Source organism: Phacochoerus africanus, chromosome 10 (genome assembly GCF_016906955.1).
Source record: "Phacochoerus africanus isolate WHEZ1 chromosome 10, ROS_Pafr_v1, whole genome shotgun sequence".
Taxonomy (NCBI): Eukaryota; Metazoa; Chordata; class Mammalia; order Artiodactyla; family Suidae; genus Phacochoerus; species Phacochoerus africanus.
In genome coordinates this window covers 69,376,167-69,399,028 of record NC_062553.1, presented here as the reverse complement: position 1 = coordinate 69,399,028, position 22,862 = coordinate 69,376,167, and the positions used below count along the sequence as shown (strand labels likewise).

Genomic DNA, 22,862 nt, shown 5'->3' with positions numbered 1-22,862 from the left:
AATGCTATTGCATACTTAATAGACTACAATATAGTGCAAACGTGAGCACTGGGAAACCAACCAATTCATGTGACTCGCTTTATTGTGATATTTGCTTTATTGTGGTAGCCTGCAATACTTCTGAGGTACACCTGGATATAGTAGGACAGGTTTGCTCTGTGCTGTGTCAAAGATGGTCAGGGACAGCTCCAACTCCAGCCTCAGTAAAATGTTCAAATGTTATTCTGGAAATTGGCTTGGCTCATGTGCCTAAAGAATCTTTATGGCAGGGGATGAGTCACATAATTTACAGCTTTATTACATTAAGGAAAGGAATCTCCTGAAAAGATGGACATACAAAAAGTTCCCACTACATTCCACCCCTCAGCTACCCAACACCTATACTTGTGTTTTTTCAGTACCTATAATTTTTAAAATGCCCTAGTCATGGAGTTCCCACTGTGGCTCAGCAGAAACAATTTTGACTATCATCTGTGAGGACACAGGTTCAATCCCTGGCCTTACTCAGTGGGTTAAGGGTCCAGTGTTGTCAGTGAGCTGTGGTGTAGGTGGTAGATGCAGCTCAGATCTGACATTGCTGTAGCTGTGGTGTCAGCCAGCAGCTACAGTTCCTATTTGACCTGTAGCCTGGGAACCTCCATATGCCATGGGGACAGCCCTAAAAAGAAAAAAAAAAAAAGCCCTAGTCTAAGACAATGTAATTATCCCATGGAAAACTGAAAAACTCTCCTCTCCAATAGGAGACATGCCAAAGTGTCATCCAATTTTTGCATCTGGCTTGGAAACCAAGAGTTCTAGATGTTATGTATTTCTTTTAACTAGGTTTGGACATAGCTTATCATAGTACAGCAGGATAATTTTATTAGATATTGGTATATACTTAACAAGGAGAGTAAGCACACTCTAATTAGCTACTAGATGAGGTCCTTGGTCAGTTAATACCTTGAGTTTACCCTCTGGAAGCTGGTGCCTTATCCTTTGCTCACACATAAGAGGGTATTGGAATTAAGCAATCATAGGCCTGCGTTTGCAAGGTTTGGTGTTTTTTCTATACAAGTCTCTTGCAGTCTTAGCTGGTTGCTGGTCACCTTGCTTTTTGGTAACACTGTGGTTTAGAAACAAAAACCAGAGATGGTATGTGAATGTTTTCTGCTCCATAGCAATGTGCTGCAAGGTTGGAATGCACTGTTATCCTCCAGTCAACCAATTTAACTGCATACTTCTATTTTGGTCTTTGTATCCAAAATTCTAAGCTGAGGAATGTGTTTAGGGATAATGCAGTGAGGTTTCATCTCTGTCCACTTGCCCCCAAATTGCATCTCAGTGACTGTCTCCTCAAAATAGGACTAATTTGTCAGCCAGACAGGATATATACAGCAAAGATGCATGAGGAGGTCAAGATCAGGCTTTTTTCAGAGTTCCAATTATATCTTTTACTGTGTTTCCAACTCCCTACCTTCGTTTACACTAACTTTAGCTCAGCACGGAGAATATGGGTTTTCCAAAACTGCAAGATGCAGATTTCTCTGATTCTCAGTCATATGGATTACTTAGTACATGCAGAAAGAGGATATATTAGAAATGTACAGTTGTTTCTCAGTACTCAAGGGGGATTGGTTGTAGGACCTGCCACAGGTACCAATATTTGTTGATGCTTGAGTTCAGTAGTCAGCTCTCTATATATTGTGGATTCTGCATTTGCAGATTTAACTACATACATGGAAATGGCTGATATATATATATATATATATATTTTTTTTTCCTTTTTAGGGCAGCATCAGTGGCATATCGAGGTTCCCAGGTTAGGTATTTAATTGGAGCCACAGCTGCCAGTCAACGCCACAACCGCCAGTCTACGCCACCACAGCAACACCAGATCCGAGCCAAGTCTGTGACCTATACCACAGCTCACAGCAACGCCAGATCCTTCACCCACTGAACGAGGCCAGGGATCAAACCCACAACCTCATGGTTCCTAGTCAGATTTGTTTCTGCTGTACCACAATGGGAACGCGGGAACCTGCCAATACTTAGAGTCAACTGTTCTTACTGAAAAAAATTTGCACAGTTCAAAAGTCAATGGTATTCTTTCTTCTGTATTCATACAGTAAGCTTGAATTGAACTGCATCCACTTTTTGTAGGATCTTGCTAATGGACACACTCCAAAATCTGACATTTTTCTACCAATCCCCTAAAACTTTAATCTTGATATACATATTGTCTCCAATTAAAATTTAAGTTTCTGCTTGCTTGCTACAATACAGTACGTAAATATCACAAATCCTCTTACCAGGATCTCTTACCACTGTGCATCCCACTTAGACTCACCAGTTTCACATTTCAGGGTCTGTAATTTTATGTACCAGTTGGGAATAAAAACCCAAACCTTGCCATTTTGAGACTTTTTTTTCTCTATTCTAGTTTAACTGTTTTGAGTTTCACGTATTTTTTTTTTTTTTTTGGCCATGCCCAGAGCATGTGGAACTTCCCAGGCCAGGGATTGAACCCACAACACAGAAGTGACCAGAGCCACTGCAGTGATAATGTCAGATCCTTAACCTGCTGCACCACAGATGAACTCCTCACATCAACTTTGGATGCAAATTTAGGGAATTCAAAGTTCAACATATTATTAAGCTGCTCTCCTAAGATTTCATTTGGTTGCTAGAGATAAGACCTTCACCATCATGGCACTGGCATAGGGGGATCTGGTCGACCAATCTAAATTTCTTGCTGAAAGGTCCACTGTTGATATAATTTGCCATCTAACCTCTCAAAGTGTGATTGTTTTCCCTCTGTCCTTACTTTATAACTTATGGGTGTTAGCATTTTATCAATAGGATCCTCAACTCAACCCATGGAATCATATTAGTCTCGGCCATAAGTTTTAATCACCCTGCACTACGAAGCCCTATAAAGCAACTGGGCTCTTACTCTGAACCAAACTTACATACCTCTTACGGAATTCTGTATTTCTTTTCAGTTCACTATAGTCAAAGAACAGGCAGGAATATGTTCTTAACGCTGCCTGGCCCTCTGCTTAAACATATGCTGCCATTTCTACTTGATTGTAGTTGCCAGTGTTCTCAGGTGGGAAGCAGGGTACAAGCCACAAGCTCCATTTTTGAATTTCAAAATCTTCCTGGCAGTATCTATCCCTTACACCTTAGGGTTTCAACTCTGAGGAAAGAGTCAAGAAATATGTGTCTCAATTCATGGGCTCTTTTTTCTTCTTGCAATACCATTGAGACTGCCTCTATGTTCTTGCAATGATTTCATTCTCAGGCAGGTTCATAGCACATGGCCATAGGTAATTTAAGTTTTTGCTTAATTTCAGCCAGAGTGAGGTGCTCCTTTCTCAATAATGCTAGCCCAAGCGGTAAGGTTGTCTCCAATTGGCTTCCTTTTGTTAAGCTGCCCATTCCTACACCAATCACTATGACTGAGGAACTAGTCAAACTGGCTGGTTTGATTTACTGGCCTACTCCTGTGGTATGGGCAAAAGAAAGGTAGGTCCATAGTACTTAGGACAAACTTTCAAATCTCAGTGGGCACACAAAAGAATGCATATGAACTCTAAACACAAGTATTCCTAAAAGGCAGGCAGCTATCTGCCAAGTGAAGATCTAGGAAACCAGAGACCTTCCACCTTGTGGCTTCACCATCTTCAACACATGGCTTCCAATACAAATGCCTTAAGGAGGTGGCAAATAGGGAGCTACTGGAGGACTTTTCATGTGGTATTTTTACAGATCAGAGTTGCAATAGGAGCACATCAGTTATACCCACATTCCACTGGTTAGAACTTAACTGGCACATCTAACTGGTAAGCCTAACTGCAAAGGAGGCTGCAAAATATAATCTGTGTGCTCAGAAAAAGAACCCAGTGTCCTCATTCCACTATTCTGATTACTAAATATCTATTTTATCTTTCTTCCCACACAAAGAACACATCCTACCCCAATAAAGACAACCTGAAAGTTCTACCCAGTCACTAGGTCAGACTTAAAATCTAAGTTTTTAGGTAATGTGCAGTCCTCTTCATTACGTCCAGATGCAACCGATGAATTAAAAACACAAGTTATCTCTAACCACCCAAGTTCCAGCAAACACAATGTATAGGGGTAGATCAGAAACAGGTCAACTACTATAAGTTCTAATTAAGCAAAGAGAAAAATGTGGCACTAGAAAATTTGGAAACATAACAATGATGAAATACTGAGCAGGCATTTTGTGATCCATCTTCCCTGAATGTGGAGGAAACTTTGATGAGATCCCAGTCTATCTCTGGAGAGGAACTTGTTTGTCCTCTGTCTTCTATGTGGCCCAATTCTGGCCTTTGAAATGTCCTCTGTCCACATTCTCCATGTCCACATACTCCTAGGTGAGTATTCGGGAGTTGTGAAGCATTTATGCCCTATTCTCTATTTATGCAGGTTTGAGGTTGAACAGTTGCCTCGCTGTTTTAACACTTAAACAATATTTGATCATGTTCATTGTTTGATTACTAATAAAATTACTTTAAAAATGTAATCATCTATTGGCTTCCAGCAACTACACTCAAAATTCTTTCTTACATAATTCCCAAACCTGATTTACTTCTTTGCTTCCTTGTCCCCATGTCAGTTTCTCAAGAACTTCACCCCAGCCACCTTGAGGCCATCTAAAATAATGACTGTGGATGAAAAGGTCAAAGCCTCGATCTGATCTTTGTTTGTTCCAGGACTAAATCTTGAGAGGACTGTACTCAAGACCTGCTTTTGGTTTTTTTTTTTTTTTCTGTTCAAGGTCTACAAAAAAGTCATCTTTTCCAAATATTCCTGTGAAATTTTTTTTTTTGTCTTTGTGTCTTTTCTAGGGCAGCTCCCCCATCATATGGAGGTTCCCAGACTAGGGGTTGAATTGTAGCTGCAGCCGCCGGCCTACATCACAGCCACAGCAATGCCAGATCTGAGCCGCATCTGCGACCTACACCACAGCCCACGGCAACGCCTGATCCGCAACCCACTGAGTAAGGCTAGGGATCGAACCCGCAACCTCATGGTTCCTGGCCGGGTTCGTTAACCACTGAGCCACGACAAGAACTCCATTCCTGTGAATTTTAATTTCTGCAATTGTTTCCTGAGCTTATTTTTTTCTAGTAAGATCTTGCTAAAAGTAATTTAAAATATACTATTGCTTTAACTCTTTTGAACTATTTCCTCTTATTATTGAGACTGTACTATTGAGCTAAAGTTTCAATAGCTAGGTGAAAGGCTTTTCAATTATTATGGGTAACAGTTTTACCAATGATTTTGCCACTGCAAAATATGGGTCTCCTTTTTCCAGCCTCTGATATAACTTTCTCAAACATCTGCTGCATCATCACTAAGCCCTACAACATCTATTAGTTACTTTATTTTCTTAGGAGTGCCCCACTTCCAGTACCCATTTCCAAGTTAGTTATGGTCATTCTAGTTCCCATAACATAAATTCTCAAATCTCAATTTTCTCTCTTACACAAAGTCCAAAAAGGAGTGTTTCTAATTTGGAGCTGTTTTCCAAGTAGAAATTTAACCACTTATGCTCCTTCTCTCTTCTGGCTCTGGCACCTCCAACATATAGTTTTCAAGGTCACTATACTCGCTAGGATCAGGCTGCTGGACAAAGAGTAAGGGAGGATGGGAGGACTCCATTAAGCCTGGAAATGAGTGCATCCCTTCCCTTTATGTTTCACTGAGTAAAAGTCAATTACATGGCCACATCTAACTAAAAGGAAATGGGGATCTTTAGTCCAGGAAGAATAACTAAGTTTCATGAATGACTAGTTAAGTCTCTAATACAAGATTCTAAAAAAAAAAAAAAAAAAAGCTAGATAAAAATAAGAATCACTCTAAGGGCTTTGTCCATTCTAATATGTTCAGCCTTATTCTACTAGTCCCAGCAAGATAATCATTTCCCTATTATAAAAAAGTGAGAATTAATTTTCTTCTAAATAATGGGATTACTTTAAAAGAGTATTTTTGCTAGTGTGATAGGTACAGAAGTTAAGAATGCAGAGGGTTAGTAAGTGAAATCCATACAACAAAGAGACATGAAATGTAGAATACTCTTTAAAGCTTGGTTGTGTGAAGAAAAGAAGTAAGAGTGGAACCGCAAATGTAGAGGATTGAAGATAAGAAAAGATAATAAAAGAGAAAGAGGGGGTTGGAACTAGAGTACAGATGGATAAGTCATCTTGTGTAAGAGCAAAGAATGTCAAGTTCCTCTGACACTGAAGGAAAGGAAAGATGCAGAGGTACTGAAGTTTCCAGCATTTGGAAAATTGACGGACTCTGTGACTAATAGCATCAGTCTTCTTGTGAAGTTTGAAGCAAAGTCATATAATGAAACATGGCTGGGATTTAAAGAATCCAAATGTATTCTGGTGGGAAAGGAGAAAACGGTGCTGAAGAATATTTAAGTAGGAGGGAGGAGTCCAGCTGAGATTATAGACCTAAACTTGTAGTGGTTAAGCTACACAGTGTAGTCTACTGTTCTGCACAGGAACTTAGCTATCATTTCTTAGGAGAGAAACAGGGAGATGGTTAGCACTTTGGGCATATATTTACTATAGCACTCACACTTTACACTATTAAGCCCCTGTAAGTAGACTTAGACTTTATTAACTATGCACACAGTAGGCACATGAATTTTCACTTGAATGAATTGATTCAATCATTGCCAATAGTACTCTGTAGAGTACTGGCAACTGCCCACATTTCATATGGTATGCCAGTGCTAAAAAGAAAAAAAAGCTAAAAAAAATTCAGGCACATTCAGCTAAACTTAGCAGTCTTAAAATGGCAACTATGTCAGCTGAGACATACTTTTTATCTTGCGCCAGTACATCTGCCTTTGATGTTTCCTTCATTTTCCTTATGCCACTGTGTTCTTATTGAACCAGAAAGGGCTAATTCTGAGTTCAATAAGCTACGCTATTATTTCAAAAGTCCTGAAAGTTCTTCAGACACCTACAAATGAACCCACAACCCTTATCACGATATTCCTTCCAAGAGATTCACAGACAAGGATAATTACTTATGATGCTCACTGCAGAGATAAAAGCCAAGTCGGTGAGAGGTGGAAGGACTAAATCGGGGTCATTCACTGACTCGTCTGCAAAGTATGGCACAGATCCTGCTTCCTTCTCCCGTCTTCTCCCCTTTAGCAACTTGGAGTTGTAGTGATCTCAGACATCACCTATTCGAACTCCTTTATGTCACAGAAGTGTAAACCTCAGGTTGAGGGAATCTATAACCAGAGACTTAAACTTAGGCAGGGGGAGCTCTTTCCTTTACACGACGCCATCGCTCTAGATCCAAAGCCCTAACTCACCATTTGGAGGTGGAAAAAATGGCCAGGAACGAAACTACGTACAACCGTCCAGAACCAGGCCCCACCTCCCGGATCTGGCGGTCGGGGCCTCCAGCTAACAAAGCCTCGGGCCTGCGCTTCCGTGCCGGTTCCCCCCCGACCTGGCCGCTCCCTCCAGCCCGCCCGCCACAGGCACCGCAGCACTGCCCGCCCGCAGAGGCCCGGGACCCGGCCCTCGAAATCTCACTTTCGTCTTTCGGCCACCCGCGCGCCACCGCTCAGGCGACGGCTGATGGCGTCACCTGTACTTCCGCCTGCGGCTGCGTTCTAGTCACCAGCGAGGAAGGAAGAAGGGAGGTCTGAAGGGCTGTGTGTGGGGGAAATTGCGAGGAAAGAGAAGAAATCCGGGTGCTCGCGGGCGCTACAGCAGTGGCTGCGGCCTTCTCTGCCCCGCCGTCTCCCCATCGGAAGCCGCCCTAGGCACACTCGCCCCGACTCCGGGTGGTCTCCCCTGCGCTGGACCGCCCGATACCCTGGTCTCCCTCTTCGCCTCTTCAACCCCCCCCCCCCCCTTTGCTCCTCACGCTCCCTCCCTCCCATCGTCAGGCTCCCCGCCCTTAGTATCGCGAGACGAGGTGAGAGCTGGCGGAGCGGCGGCGGCGGCGGCGGCAGTAGAGGTGACCGAGGCGGTGGCGGCGGAGGCGGCCCCGAGCGCTGTGTCGGCCCTGGTGCGGCCGAAGTCGCGGTAGAGCGTAGCCCCTACGCCCCTCCCCCGTCCGCGCCCTCCCTCTTTCCCAGGAGATGGAGAAGGCGACGGTTCCGGTGGCGGCGGCGGCGACGGCGGCTGAGGGAGAAGGGAGCCCCCCGGCGGTGGCGGCAGTGGCGGGCCCCCCCGCGGCGGCGGCGGCGGAGGTCGGCAGCGGCGGCGGCGGCAGCGGGGCTCGCTCGGCCTCGTCTCCTCGTGGGATGGTGCGAGTCTGCGACCTGCTCCTGAAGAAGAAGCCGCCGCCGCAGCAGCAGCAGCACCACAAGGCCAAGCGTAACCGGACTTGCCGACCCCCCAGCAGCAGCGAGAGCAGCAGCGACAGCGACAACAGCGGCGGCGGTGGAGGCGGCGGCGGCGGAGGAGGCGGCGGCGGCGGCACCAGCAGCAACAACAGCGAGGAAGAAGAGGACGACGACGACGAGGAAGAGGAGGTTTCTGAGGCAAGGGCCTGGTTTCAAAGGCAGAAGGGAGGAAGGGAGTGTAAAGGGTCGGGGCCAAAGGTGGGAGGGGACTTGCGGTGGGACAGATTCCTGTGGGTTTGATCTGTCTCCGGGGCCAGGCTTTCCCCTGCCCTCTTTCTTTCCCCGGCCGAAATCGTGAGGTGTGGGCATGTGGGGGAGGGTAGCTGACACGTGGGGGTGGGAGGACCACAGCGGCCCCGGAGTGGATGAACAGCACATTACCCTGGGATGGTTCACACGGTTAAGGATGGAGGGAATTGGTTAGATTCCTTATTTGCACACCCGGCGGGGTCGGTTTCAGGCCAGTAGGGCCAAGTTACTTCAGGGGCGGGGGCGGGACCGGGACCCAAGCGGGGAGGGCTAAGTTAATAGGCAGAGGAGTCTTTGGGGGACCGAGTAGGATGCCGGCAAATTTCTTCCACTTGGGAGGCGGAGAGGAGCAGTTTCGGGAGAGGCAAGGTTGTAATGGACTCAGAGCTAAGTATTTGTGTATGTGAGAGACACGTGAGGAGGAGCTGTACTTTTCCATACTGTTCTGCTGCAGGTTTTTTGTTTTGTTTTTTTCCCCGAACTATTGTAAGGGCTGAGCTAACCTTCACTTCCTTGATCTCAAGGATTTTAGATGAACTGATCTTAACATTCATATACATTTATGTGTAACTCAGTGGATGAAAAATATATTTGATCCTTACATGTACATACTCATACATTTGCAAATATTTTCTTCCTGTTGCTTCCCACATAATATGGGGCAGCTAAAGAGTCTGCTTTGGAGCCAGGCATGGTTGTGGTGAATTGGAATAGGAAGGCCTCTCGGTTTGTCCTAGTGATCTGGTTTCATAATAACTGTTTATAATTTTTCCTGGGTCCACAGACAGGCGGCGTTGCAGGACCTCATTCTTCAAAGAAGGCCTTTTAACCAAAAACTCACTAAAACATACCATACTGAGAACAGACTAAGAGTTATCAGCTCTTTTGTAACTCTTGTCCACTCCCTGAAATGGAAGCTAGAGAATCTTGGTCTGAAGAAAGAAGTTGTATCTTAAGGCAGCAGAAGAAAAACACCTTTAGAAGCTGATTATAAATTTAGTTGTAAGAGGGAATAACTGAATTATCTAGAAGGACCGCTTGCTATTTTTTCTTGTCCACAAACACAGCCTATTTTGGTACAAGGCTGTTTTTTTTTTTTTTTTTTTTTTGAAAATTGCATTACTGGATCTTGGGTTCTGTTCAAATAGGAAAATACCTTTTAAAGAGTTTGAGACTTGTCTATTATTTAAAGACCAGATTCTCTTTTACCTCAGACTGGATGAAGTTATATCAGTAGAGATGTAATAGTTCAAATATGTATACCAAAAAGATGGGCACTCCCTGCTAACTGAATTCTGAGGCTACCTTTGTATTGATAGACTTTGTATTGACCTAGGATAGTGTGTCGCTTCTGCTACACTTTAAACAGTAAAGAGAGGGATGTGACAGGATCCTTATTTCTTAGTAAAATCTATTATGGTAGTTAGAATCTTCCAATTGTATTATTTTTTGGAGATGAGAAACGTTTTGGAGGTAATCTCATTCAACCCTTTTATGTTAGAAATGAGGAAAACAGAGGTTTCTTTTTGTTTTAGAGGAAACTGGTGGGTAGCAGTAAAAGTAGAAATCAAAGTTTTCTAATGATTCAAACCAGTATATGTTTTATGACTATTTCTTGTGCTCCTCTCTTTTCCTCTTTCAAAAAATAGGCAGTGAATTGCAAGGTAACACAATAATACAGCTGTGGCAACATACCAATATTTTATTAAGATTTTAAATTCTCTTGACAAAATATCAAGCTCTGGTTTGGAACTCTTAGCAGGTTGAATGCAGTGCAGTACTAATTGAAATATTATGCTGTAAACTTCACATACCTAGATATCTCCATTGGAATTTGGACTAATAAGCAAAACTTCTAATAATTCCTTAAATCATTTAGAATAGGCTTAAACTTTTAGGTGTGTTAGTGAGTCAGGTTTGTTTTCCTTGGGAGATAGGAATGATATATGGTAACTGATCAACTAGGATGATGTTTTCTTTGTTTTTAATATGCTTTATTCTGCCTTCTGCACAGTGGTTTAAACAATGGCTTTGCCATTTGTTATGGAGATGAGTCAGGAGAAATAAATGTAAGAAAATACAACCATTAAAAATAAATCTATACTGGTACATGATTAAGACTAAGCAGACAGGAGTACAATATGTCTATGCACCTGCCTCCATCCTTGACCAAAACAGAGAAATAAATAAACCTAATTGTCACTGTGCATTATAAGCTAAGTGGATGAACTGTGCAGTGCTTTTCATTTCATTACCATTTTATCAGCATGCCAGCAGAAGTTTAACTTTCTAGAGCAAGGAAATCTTGTGGCTAATACTTAATTGTATTTAAGTTCTTTCTCTAAATCATTGTTATTGGCTACACAATGAAAAGTATGGGAAACCTCCTTGAGATTATCATTCCAATAAACATCATCAAAAGGTTACGAAAGAACAAGAAAGGTTATAGTTTTTGGGTATTTAACCTGAGAAGGTTGAGGATAATTTAATTAAAAATATATATGTTTGCTGTGATGAAATGTTAGTTGGATGTTCTGTATATCTGCTGAAAGAGGGACCGTTGGAAGGAAAAGAGATTTATATAAGACTTTTATTTGAGTGTTCAAGATGAATTTAATTTTTACTAAGTGTTAGTGTACGTTATTGAGAATTGGATTTTCTCTTTAGTGTTTCAGAATAGGATAATTGTGTTTTAGACAATTTGTATAACTTCAGATATACCTGTAAGTAAAAGTATAAGACCAAGAGCTCTCCTCTTCCTTCTCCCATCTTCTGGATTTGATGCAAAAGCCTTAGATCAAAAGTTGAAAATTGCATAACTTTCTGGGCTTTAAGTGGGTGACTGACTAATATGGAAAATAGAAATGTATTTCCTAACATAAAAGTTCTGATGCACTTCTTTTCTGATTAGTGAACTAAATTAATTAGTTTACTTGAATATTATAAGAAAAAAATGTTGAAATTGCTAGAGTTGATGTTCCATTTCAGAAATAACATTGCATTCTATTGAATCTATTTTTAAATGTATTTGAACGGCATCAGTGCTTGCTAATGTAGAATTCAGAGGTTGAGGGGAGCTGCTGTTAAAGGTAGAACTCATGTTCAAAAGTAACATTTTTGTTAAAGATGCATAAAATGTCAGTGCGGTAGGGGTTCATCAGAATTCATCTTATTTGGTAGGTATCTTGAGGTTTTCAATTTAAGAGACAGATCTAGTGAAGAAATTTTAGACATGGGGAACCAGTAAATAAATTAGTACTTACTTATTCACTCACTTTTGAAAGGATTTGCAAGGCTAGGATTTTCATGTATAAAAGCAAACATGAAAGAGGTAGGGTTGAGGAAGAACAGTTCAGAAGTAGATTGTGGCGATAATTCGCTTCCAAATCTTTTTTTGTTAGTTTTTCAATAGAAAAATACTAAGTTCCTCTGTTATAGTGGTAGAATCCCAGATTAGCCCAGAGTAGCTTATTTGTTCCCCAGTTGCTCTTCTTGATTGATCAAGTAATAATATTTGTAAACAAGATGTTAAGATCTTTGAAGCAATAGTTTTGTCTTAATTATCTTCTCTCCTATTCTGCTTAAGCACAGTATTTGATAAAATTTTTTGCAGTGAACACCTGGTAACTAGGGAGGATCTAGAATTCACTCAGGAAACCAAAAGAAGGAACATAGTTTCTTCTTCCCTTCTTGGATCTGAGGTGCTGCAGAATAGCTGAAATTTGGATTTCAGTATGTTGCAATTATTTAATTACTTCTCTTAGTGATGGTAATCTCTCATAGGTATTGGGAGAAAGCAATTTAAGCCAATAGACATTGATTGTTGAATTTCTGATAAGTACCTTAAGCCTCCTGGATATATTTACATTTTAAAAACATGATAAAAACTTGCATATTCAGTGCTTAATGTGCCTAACATAACGGTTAAGAGCAGGAATGGAGCTTGTATTCAGTTCCTTGATCACTCACAAGCTGTTGTGATCCCAGGCAAGTTGCATAACCTCTCTTCAGTTTCCTCATATGCAGACGGTGATAATGGTAGATTCTGTCTTACAGCATTGTTAAGAAAATTAAGTGAGTTAATACAGTTTTCATGTATTCCCATTTTTACCATATTACCACAGTGTCATTGGATTTATTTCGTTATTCATAATTGTTTGGAGTTTCTACTGCAGAGTAAGAATTTTGCTGTACTGAGTGAGCAAAACTATTTTAAGACACATTGATTTTAAAATGCACCAATGATTAAATATGTTTTAGGAAGTATGAGAGTAAAAGTAAATGGTTAAATGTACATCCTGCAAAGTGCATGAGAAGTATGCAGGTGTTGGGAGGGAAGATTCATATTCATTTTAAAGGTAAATATTTTTTAAGGGCAGATATTGGCTTAGAAGGGCTTTGGGTAACCTCATCAGGGTGAGAGTAAGACTTAACCTGTATCTCTTTGATTCAAAACCTGCTCATTCATTCACTGATTTGCATGCTCTGTTATGCTGTGTGATGTTGAGTACAGCATCTCTGATGTTGACACTTCAGATAACAATAAAAATTCACATGATATATGGGAAGATACTTTTTGGCGGTAGGGCAGCAAGTTGGCTACCCTGAGCTTTTCTTGTTCTGAAAAGCTCATTGAAAAAAAGAAAGAAATACAGAGAAGTATAAATAAATATATTCATATTTACATTTAGAATTAACAGTTGTTAAAGGGATGAAACTTTCTATTGAAAACCATCTTCTCTAGAGGCAGTCTTTCTCTTCTCTGTGCCTTTCAAGACTTTTGCTTTTCAAGATCATCTTTATTAAGCTAAGAAAAAAAAAATTCCGTTTAAATAGGAGAGCTTAACTTGGGATCTGGATAGGCTGTGAATACCCTGGAGTTAAACACAAGATTTTGTTGAAGGTGCTTGTAAGTATTTTCTTTTCTTTTCTTCCCTTCACCTATAGCATGTGCGCAAAACTTTCATTAGATATGCTGCAGAGAAGTTTGTGATCACCTCCTTCCTCCATACCTCCCACCTTGTTGTTTTGAAACCTCACTGCCCTGGTAGTGGGGAATCAGGAGGGCATTTATATGGATTGTTTACAATTAGGAAACTTGCTTCTAAGGTAATGTGGTAACAAAGAAGGCATATTTGTATTGTGAAGTAAGAGGTCCAAGATTTATCTGTTCTTTCTGATAAATTAGCCCTATGCCTACTCTCTTTTCTTAAGTCCTCATGTTTTGCCTTTTAATTGATGAAGCATTTTCATCTAGTGTGTTTTCCATCAGATCTGAAGAAGAAACCTTGTTTTGCAAGGTTTCTGTTTCTCCTACTGCAGCCCAGAGTACTATGTGTGTTATATGTCTTAGTGACTTACCTTTGCTAGGTTTTGGTGATGTCAGATCTCTGAAGTAAAAATAGTTCAGGAGTTCCCGTTGTGGCGCAGTGGTTAACGAATCCGACTAGGAACCATGAGGTTGTGGGTTCGATCCCTGCCCTTGCTCAGTGGGTTAACGATCTGGCGTTGCTGTGAGCTGTGGTGTAGGTTGCAGACGCGGCTCGGATCCCGCGTTGCTGTGGCTCTGGTGTAGACCGGCAGCTACAGCTCCGATTCGACCCCTAGCCTGGGAACCTCCATATGCCTCGGGAGTGGCCCAAGAAATAGCAACAACAACAACAACAACAACAACAAAGACAAAAAAAATAGTTCATAAATTTGTCTTCTTTATCCACTTACTCTGGAAATGTTTAGGACCTCCAGTTTTAAGGTAACAGAACTTGACTGTGGCTATTTATAGTAGAACCTTGTCTCTTGCTTTTATTGGGTTCTAATTACTCAATTTAGTCTAGTCTTTAACCTCACTGACTTAATTGGAGTTAGTATTGTTGAAGTTTATGGTTTTGAACAGTCATCAGAGCAGTATACTTTGACACCCAGAAATTCACTAGACTATTTGCTAGACTGCTTCTGCTAGCATCCAAATTAAATCATCAGTTAACTTAGGAGGTTGATTTTTAGGTGCTTGAGTCAAGTGTCTTTGCATTTATGACAGTAGTTTATTCTGCATTTTTGTAAAGATAGTTTAGTGGGTGTGCAGATGTGGATGTAGTGGCTTCCTTAAAATTTTTCCATGCTTGACCATAGGTGCAAAGGAATTTTCACTTCATAATGGTTTGTGAAGTAGTGCCTGCTGATACCACTTCTGTTTTTGTTAGGACCAGTAGGGGGCACCGACATCATGGTAGCCTATGCCAAATCTGACTTCCTTCAACTTTCACCTTTTGAAAACATCAAGTTAGGAAATAGAAGGTGATGGGCAAATATGAATACCTTTCAAGTCCCTGGAATTTTACCTTCCTGGTAGAATTATGCCACTTGCCACCCAGAAGCAAAATAACCTTTCCTGACTTATGGTGTTGTAACTTCATAATTTTTTTTTTTCTTTTGTCTTTAGAAACTATTCTTATCCAGTCATGAGGGGAAGTAGAATTGTGGAGCAATATAGGTGTCATTTTATCATGATTTGTAACTTGGGGTTGTAATTATTGAAAGGGGACATGCTGGAAATTTTATCTTCCCTAAGAATGCTGTGAAAAAATAATATAGACTTAATTATTGAAAGCATAATGTAGGTTGACTTCGGTCATCCTGTGAAACTCAAACATTTCCTGATCTTTTTAAAGAGTTGACTTTTTAAGTTTACTTCAGGGTGAAACTAGAGATAAAAGAGCATCAGATAGGAAAAATGTAAAGATCATAGTACTTCAGGAGTTTCTTTTGGAGCCATTATTATTAGTATCTTTATAGATAATTTTGATATGTAATGAAATATCTCTCAAAGCGTGCAGATAGACCATAGTGAATTGTGCTGATGGGAATGGACAACAAGATTATTGAGAATAGATTGAAAATGTTAGATAGGTTTATATGAGTCATGAGTAAAACAGGTGCTTTTTTGGGTAAAAATGGTCTGAAACAAAGCATGCTTTTTTAGTAAAAGTTCAGCATAATGTTGAACAAAATTAAAAAGGTATTAGAGGTAACCAAAATCATGATTATTAATTTAAATAATGCTAAGATACATATGCACAAAGTATATTATTTATATTTCTGCCTGCTGTGCCATGGAAATGATGATGAAAACTAGGGAAGTTCTAGAGAGAGTTAAAAAATGATTGGAGGGTTAGGGATGGACTCCATGATCAAGTGGACTACAGATTATACTTAATTGTATTCTCATTGCCTTTGTTACTTAATGTTCAAATTAACCAGTTACTCAAACTGAGTCACAGCATGGCGAAAAACATGAATTATATGAGGTAGTGTTATTTCAGTTTTGAAAATAAGTAGACTCCTCATTTCTCATTTCTTGGTATTGTTTGAAAATACCAATTAGACATGACAAAGTTATGAGACTACTTTGTAGCTGTGCATCTCCAGCAGGGCATTTCCTCCTCCTGAGCTAACATTTGGTCTCATTTAATCTTTCATTTTTAAGTCTTCCCTGCCCCTTTACAAAAAGAACAGAAAAGGAAAAAAGTGAAGAAATAAAGACCTATCCTAAAATTAAGTCTTGGTCTGCATTTCTCCCCATGGATTGTCATTTAATTAAAGAACCTTTGAGTGAAAAATATTTCAGAGAGATCTGTGGAAAAATTAGTTTTGTCAGTTTTGAATTTGGAATAAACATTGATACGGAGTTCTCTTTTCCTTTTCTGCTTTCCTGTCATCTGAAATCTGAAACCTGAGAAGAAAGAGGAAGCCTTCTTGTTTGTGTTACATCAGATCATTCTCTGATCCCATTATTGTCTTTTTCCTTCTCTGTGCCACATTTTCCTCTTATTTTTATTTTTTTAAATTTTATTTATTTATTTATTTATTTATTTATTTATTTATTTTGTCTTTTTTGCCTTTTCTAGGGCCGGTCCCTCAGCATATGGAGGCTCCCAGGCTAGGGGTCTAATCTGAGCTGTAGCCGCCAGCCTACACTGGAGCCACAGCAACACCAGATCCGAGCCACATCTGTGACCTACACCACAGCTCACGGCAACACCGGATCCTTAACCCACTGAGCAAGGCCAGGGCTCGAACCCACAACTTCATGGTTCCTAGTCAGATTTGTTAACCACTGTTTCACGATGGGAACTCCTTCCTCTTATTTTTAATATGAAGTTAATTGCAAAGCCTCTAGTATAGTTCTGACTAGTGTAAGATTCCATATAGGAGTTGATTCTTTTACTTGCGGAACATTTATTGAGTATCTGCTATGTGTGTGTTTGTAGTATATGATAATATCAACCATTTCCTGCTTGATGAATATGAAAAAACTATATTTAAAAGCATATCTATATGGAGTTCCCACTGTGGCTCAGCAGGTTAAGAACCTGACTGGTATCCACAAGGATACAGGTTTGATCCCTGGCCTTGCTCAGTGGGTTAAAGGATCTGGTGTTGCTACAAGGAAGCTGCAGTGTAGGTTGCAGATGGGGCTCAGATCTGGCTGGTATTGTTGTGCTGTGGTGTAGGTCAGCAGCTGCAGCACTGATTCGACCCCTAGCCTGGGAACTTCTATATGCTGCATCTGCAGCCCTAAAAAAAAACCCGAAAAAACATAGCTGTATGGTTGTAGTTAGTAAAACTTTTAAACTTGCATACAAAAACTTAGCACAGTGATAGAATTCTGTTAAGATTTTTAGAAATATAACTGCTAGTATATTTTTTCTAACTAAATTTACTTCAGAAATATTATTGAGACCTAGCAAAATCCCTTAGGAATTATGAAGGTTTTGAACTGAGGCATTATTCCCAGCTTCATAAAAGTTAAATCTTGTTGAGACAAATTTAATAATAACATAACTGTGGAGATGATTTTGATCCTGTAGAATTTACTTGGGAGTCTGTGTTTTCAGTATAATTGTGTGTCTTTAGAATTGATCTTGTTGTAGGGATTGTTTTGTGTCTTTTTTTTCCTATTGATAGGGTAGACTATATTTTTTATGAGTGGCTCTTGGAATACTCATTTTTGGTATTCTCTTCTGGGTCTTTTTTTTTTTTTTTTAAGATGATGTCTGTATGTGATACTTTTCTAGAGTGTTCTCTCTTTTTTTAAATTAATTTTTTTGCCTTGCCTGTGGCATGTGGAAGTTCCTGGGCCAGGGATTGAACCTGCACCACAGAAGTGACCCAAGCTACCGAAATGACAATACTGGATCCTTAACATGCAGCACCACAAGGGAAGTCCCTCTACAGTGTCCTTGGATTAAGTTACTTAAAGACTCATCCATTCTGCTTTTACCCTGAAGATTTTGTAGTAAGAAAAAAGGTAGTTGTACTAGTATACTTATGGTTGCTGCAGGTAGAGAGATGTGTTAAAATAAGAAAAATTGAGTTACAGGACAACATAGCTTGCAGTGGTAAGTATTAAATTAGATTTTAAATACAGTATTTCTATAAATAACTGTTATTAACTAAACATGCATATTTATGGAAACATACCTATTTGCAGAAAATTTGACAAAATCAAAAAGATTAAGGAATACGAAAATTGCGTATAATCCTCTTTCCAGCATTAATTATTATTTGAAATCATCTTTTTATTCTTTTTCCTTGGTGTATATTAATCAAATTATCACACAAAGCATAGCTGTCTCTTAGAAATTTTGTCACTGAAGTTTCATTAGTGATCATTCTTTTTTTTTTTTGCTTTTTGCTTTTTACAGCTGCTCCAGTGGCATATGGAAGTTCCCAGGCTACCAGGCTATAGGTTAAATCAGAGTTGGAGCTGCCAGCCTACACCACAGCCTTGGCAACTCAGGATCTGAGCTGCATCTGTGACCTACACTGCAGCATGCGGCAACGCCAGATCCTTAACCCACTAAGTGTGGAGCCAAGGATCGAACCCACATCCTCATGGATACTAGTCAGGTTTGTAACCTGCTGAGCCACAACAGGAATCTGTGATCATTCTTAAAAGATACCAGTTGAAGAGATTAGTCTTCAGATAATGGTTGTATGTTTATTTAAGTATAGAAACTAGTGAATATGTTCATGCTTGTAAAAAAAGTCTTCTAATAGATAAAGGTTTTATCCTACTCTTAGAGTAAAAGCTATTAACAGCTTGGTATATATCAAATGTTCTGGTTTCTTTCTTGGTGATAGTGCCTGAATGAGAGAGAAGGTGTGGGTGTATGTGGAGGGTGTATGTCTGAGAGAGTATATTAGGATTTGTCTTGTTCTCATTTACTTATGAGTGTTCCATAGTATGATGTTCATAATTAATTTGATCTTTTATGTTTGTAGACATTTAGATTGTTTTCGGTACATTGCTATAATATATACATTGCTGAAGTTAACCTCCTTTTACAGTTATTTTTGAGTACAAAAGTATTTTGGAGGGGGTGGATTTTTGGAATGGAATTGCAGGGCCAGAGGTTATTCATGTGTTAAATTTGATAAATGCTCCGAAGTTTTGCTTCCATCAACAGTGTGTAAAAATGCTACTGAATTTGATTTTAGTTTTTAAAATATGTTAAATGAAAAATTGTGTTGTTTTTATTTTCATTTTTCTTATTACTGTTCACATCAAGCAAATTTTCATGTTTATTTTTCATTTGATTTTATTTTTTAATTTCCTGTTTTATCCTTTAACTTATTCTATTAGGGTTGGTTTTTTTTCTTAGTGATTTGTTGGTGCTGTTTATAATTTATGGGTATTAATCCTTCACGATGTTATTTGTTATGCATGTTCTCTGTTTATAGTGTTTTTACAATGCAGGAAAATTTTTATTTTTATTTTTGTAGTAAATGAATTATCCTGATTTCTGGAGACCTTCTTTGCCCCAGTATTTAAACAAAATTTCTTAAGTGTTTTCTTTTGATAGTTCTGTACTTTGTTTTCCAAAGTTAATGAATATCTTTCTGCATATAGTATTTAATTGTTGTAACCATTCTTATTTACTCTTCTCATTTGCATTTGGCCTTCTTGGCCAGTCTTTGCTGCTTAAAAATTGGTACTCTCTTTGCCTGTGTAATACCAACATTTCCTGTTTCTACAATATTAGCTACTTTTTGTTGGTTTTCTTTTTTGAATTATTTAGTACCTCATTGTTTATTCCTGGGTTATTTTTGGTCTTGTATCTGGTCTTCTTGGGTGATTTTATCTAGTTTTGTGTCTTTACCTTTTTTTTTTTTTAATCTTTGAGGGCCACACCCTTGACATATGGAGGTTCCCAGGCTAAGGGGTCCAATTGGAGCTGTAGCCACTGGCCTACACCACAGCCACAGCAACGCGGGATTGGAGGAGCATCTGCAACCTATACCACTGCTCACGTCAGTGCCAGATCCTTAACCCACTGAGCGAAGCCGGGGATTGCACCCGTGTCCCCATGGATGCTAGTTTGGTTTGTTAACCACTGAGCCATGATGGGAACTCCTAGTTTTGTGTCTTTATATATGCATATGCTAATGACTGAAGTTTATATTGCCAATTTAAACTTCTCGAGTACCAGACTGAAACTTCTGGCCACCCAATGTTGTACAGACCTTTCTTCTAACACATAATCTTCTTTCTTCCTCAAGAGAATCAATCAAAAGCTCCATCCAGATACTGCATATAACTCACAGTGTAGGATATCTACGTAATTCTTTCCCTCTTAATTCAGCCCAGTAATCTGTAAAATAATAAACAGCGTAACTATCACTTTTTTGCCCAACCCATTGTACATTAGTGAATAGCAATAGAATAATCATAATGACAGCTTCTTTGGAGAAGGATAGAATAAGTAGACAGCAGTCATTGGTCCGTAGTAATAATGAGCTCCTTCTGGAAAGAAGACTGCCCTGGCAACTGTGAAAAACCCTCGGTTCAACTCTGATTTTGCTCTTTATGAGGAATACCCTTTTGACTATTGTGTGTGTCCTTGGCTTTGTTCTTAGGTGATTCTTTCTTGTTTATCATCTTCCTTTGCCACATCTGAATTAGCAGGCATTTGAGAGTAAGACATCCCTAGGAATTGTAAAACTTTTGTAGCACCATATCAGTTAGTATTTAGGCACTGCAGGGTTACTTAAAAATCAGTTATAGGGTTTCATAGGTCAGTAATGTGGCTAGCTGGTAAAACTCTATTAAACATTTAATACATTAAAACATTTTTTTTTATTTAAGTATAGCTGATTTACAAGCTTGTGCCACTTTGCACTGCACAGCAAAGTGACCCAAGTATACGTATATATATTCACATTGTTTTTCTCCTATCATCTACCATCATGTTCTGTCCCAGGAGATTGAATATAGGTTCTTGTGTTGTACAGTAGGACCTTATTGCTTATCCATTTACTCACCCCAAACTCCCAGTCTATCCCGCTCCCTCTCCGTCCTCCTTGGCAACCTCAAGTCTGTTCTCTATATCTGTGAGTATGTTTTTGTTTTGTAGATGGGTTCATTTGTGCCATATATTAGATTCCAGGTATAAGTGATGTATGGTATTTGTCTTTCTGACTTACTCCACTTAGTATGAGAATTCTCTAGTTGCATCCAAGTTGCTACAAATGGCATTAATTTGTTCTTTTTTATGGCTGAGTAGTATTGCATTGTATACATGTACCACATCTTAACCCATTCATCCATTAGTGGGCATATAGGTTGCTTCCATATCTTGGCTATTGGTAATAGTGCTGCAACGAACATAGGGGTTCATGTATCTTTTCAAATTATAGTTTTGTCTGGATATATGCCTATGAGTGGGATAGCTGGATCATATGGTAGTTCTATATGTAGTTTTCTGAGGAACCTCAATACTGTTTTCCATAGTGGTTGTACCAGTTTACATTCCCACCAGTTCCCTTTTCTCTGTACCTTGAATATATTTCTATTCTGTTTTAACTCAGTACCATGTGATATTAGTTGCAGCAGAAGATCTCTTTTAGTGACATTTTCTTTTTTTTTGAAATTTACTCTCTCTACTATTCCTTTTCCTTTCTCTTGTGTAACTTGACTACCTTGAGGGCATCTGAAATAACAGCCTTTGGATAACCTATCAGCCAGGATTTAAACAGAAGCAGAACAAGTAGGAGATTTATATATGATAGGTAGATTGATAAGTAGATATGTATTAAGAGATTTATTACAAGGAATTGGTTTACGTAGTTCTGGGGGCTGGCTAAGCAAGTCTGAAATTTGTAAGGTAAGCAGTTGGAAAGGTAAGAGCCCAGGCAAGCTGGAACCCATGGGCATGTGCTGAAGCTGTTCTCCATAGGCAATTAAAAAAGGAAAGTCCAGTGAAGGGAGAACAGTTACAGGCTCAGCTGCTATTTGGTGTCTCATTTGTCAGGGAAAAAACCTAAGAGCTCACTGTACTAGGTCTGGCTCACTAAGGACGGATCACTGGAGCTTAAAAACGTCAACTGATTAGGGTCTTTAACTACATCTGCAAAATTCCCTAGATTAGTTTGGATAACTGAGAGAAGGTATTTTCAAAATGCCTGTTGTCCTTCCTTCCTCTTAGTTGGCTTTCCAGGCTGAGATATGTTTCCTTGCTCCTGTTTTTAGGAGTTTATTATTGCAGCATTCCATTCCTAAATTATTGTGTTAGTTAAGGTGTAGGATGGGTTAGACTCAAGCAAGGTAGATTATGTGATACTCTGGTGGTAGTCCTTCAGGTCATTCATAGTCTAAATTTCTACTGTTTTGTTACACCATCCCTTAACCTGTTCTGTCTCTTATGGTAGCAGCTAGCCACATAGGGCTACTGAGCACCTGAAATGTGGCTAGTATAACTGAGGGTCTGAATTTTGAATTTTATTTAATTTTAATTAATTTAAATAATTATATGTGACTAGTGGCTACCATTATTGGAGGAGGCAAATGGAACATTTCTATCATCATAGAAAGTTTTTTTGGACAATTCTGCCTTAGAATGTTGACTTCATCTACAAGGTGTAATCTGGCTCACCAGCATTATGTCTATAGTCCATCCTATTATGGGCTAAGTTGTGTTTCCCCATAATTTACATTAATGCCCTAACCCCCAGTATCTCAGAATGTGACGGTATGTAGAGATAGGGCCTTCAAAAAGGGTAATTAAGGTTAAATCAGGTCATACGGGTGAGCTCTAATGCAGTCTGACAAGCTTCCTTATAAGAAGGAATGCGTCTGCAAAAGGGATGTGTGTACACAGAGAAAAGGCCATGTGAGGACATAGTAAGAAGATGGCCATTTGCAAGCCTG

The 22,862-nt window shown here is 39.6% G+C and overlaps 2 protein-coding genes across 9 annotated transcripts in view; one reads left to right on the top strand and one right to left on the bottom strand.

The window, feature by feature from the left end:
* ALB (albumin) overlaps positions 1-7,792 on the bottom strand; it is a 130,735-nt gene extending 122,943 nt beyond the window's left edge. For all 3 annotated transcript variants that reach the window (XM_047798996.1, XM_047798999.1, XM_047798997.1), the window contains exon 1: positions 7,584-7,792. The gene's annotated coding sequence lies outside the window, so the exon portion shown is untranslated. The remainder of the gene's footprint in view (positions 1-7,583) is intronic.
* A 214-nt stretch (positions 7,793-8,006) lies between these two features.
* The window catches only part of ANKRD17 (ankyrin repeat domain 17), a 170,123-nt gene continuing 155,267 nt past the window's right edge, over positions 8,007-22,862 (top strand). For 3 of the 6 annotated variants that reach the window (XM_047798995.1, XM_047798991.1, XM_047798990.1), the window contains exon 1: positions 8,007-8,542. In XM_047798995.1, coding sequence (XP_047654951.1) covers positions 8,138-8,542 — 405 coding nt within the window. In that variant the 5' untranslated portion in view covers positions 8,007-8,137. The remainder of the gene's footprint in view (positions 8,543-22,862) is intronic. The other 3 variants (XM_047798989.1, XM_047798988.1, XM_047798994.1) reach the window with 2 other exon arrangements.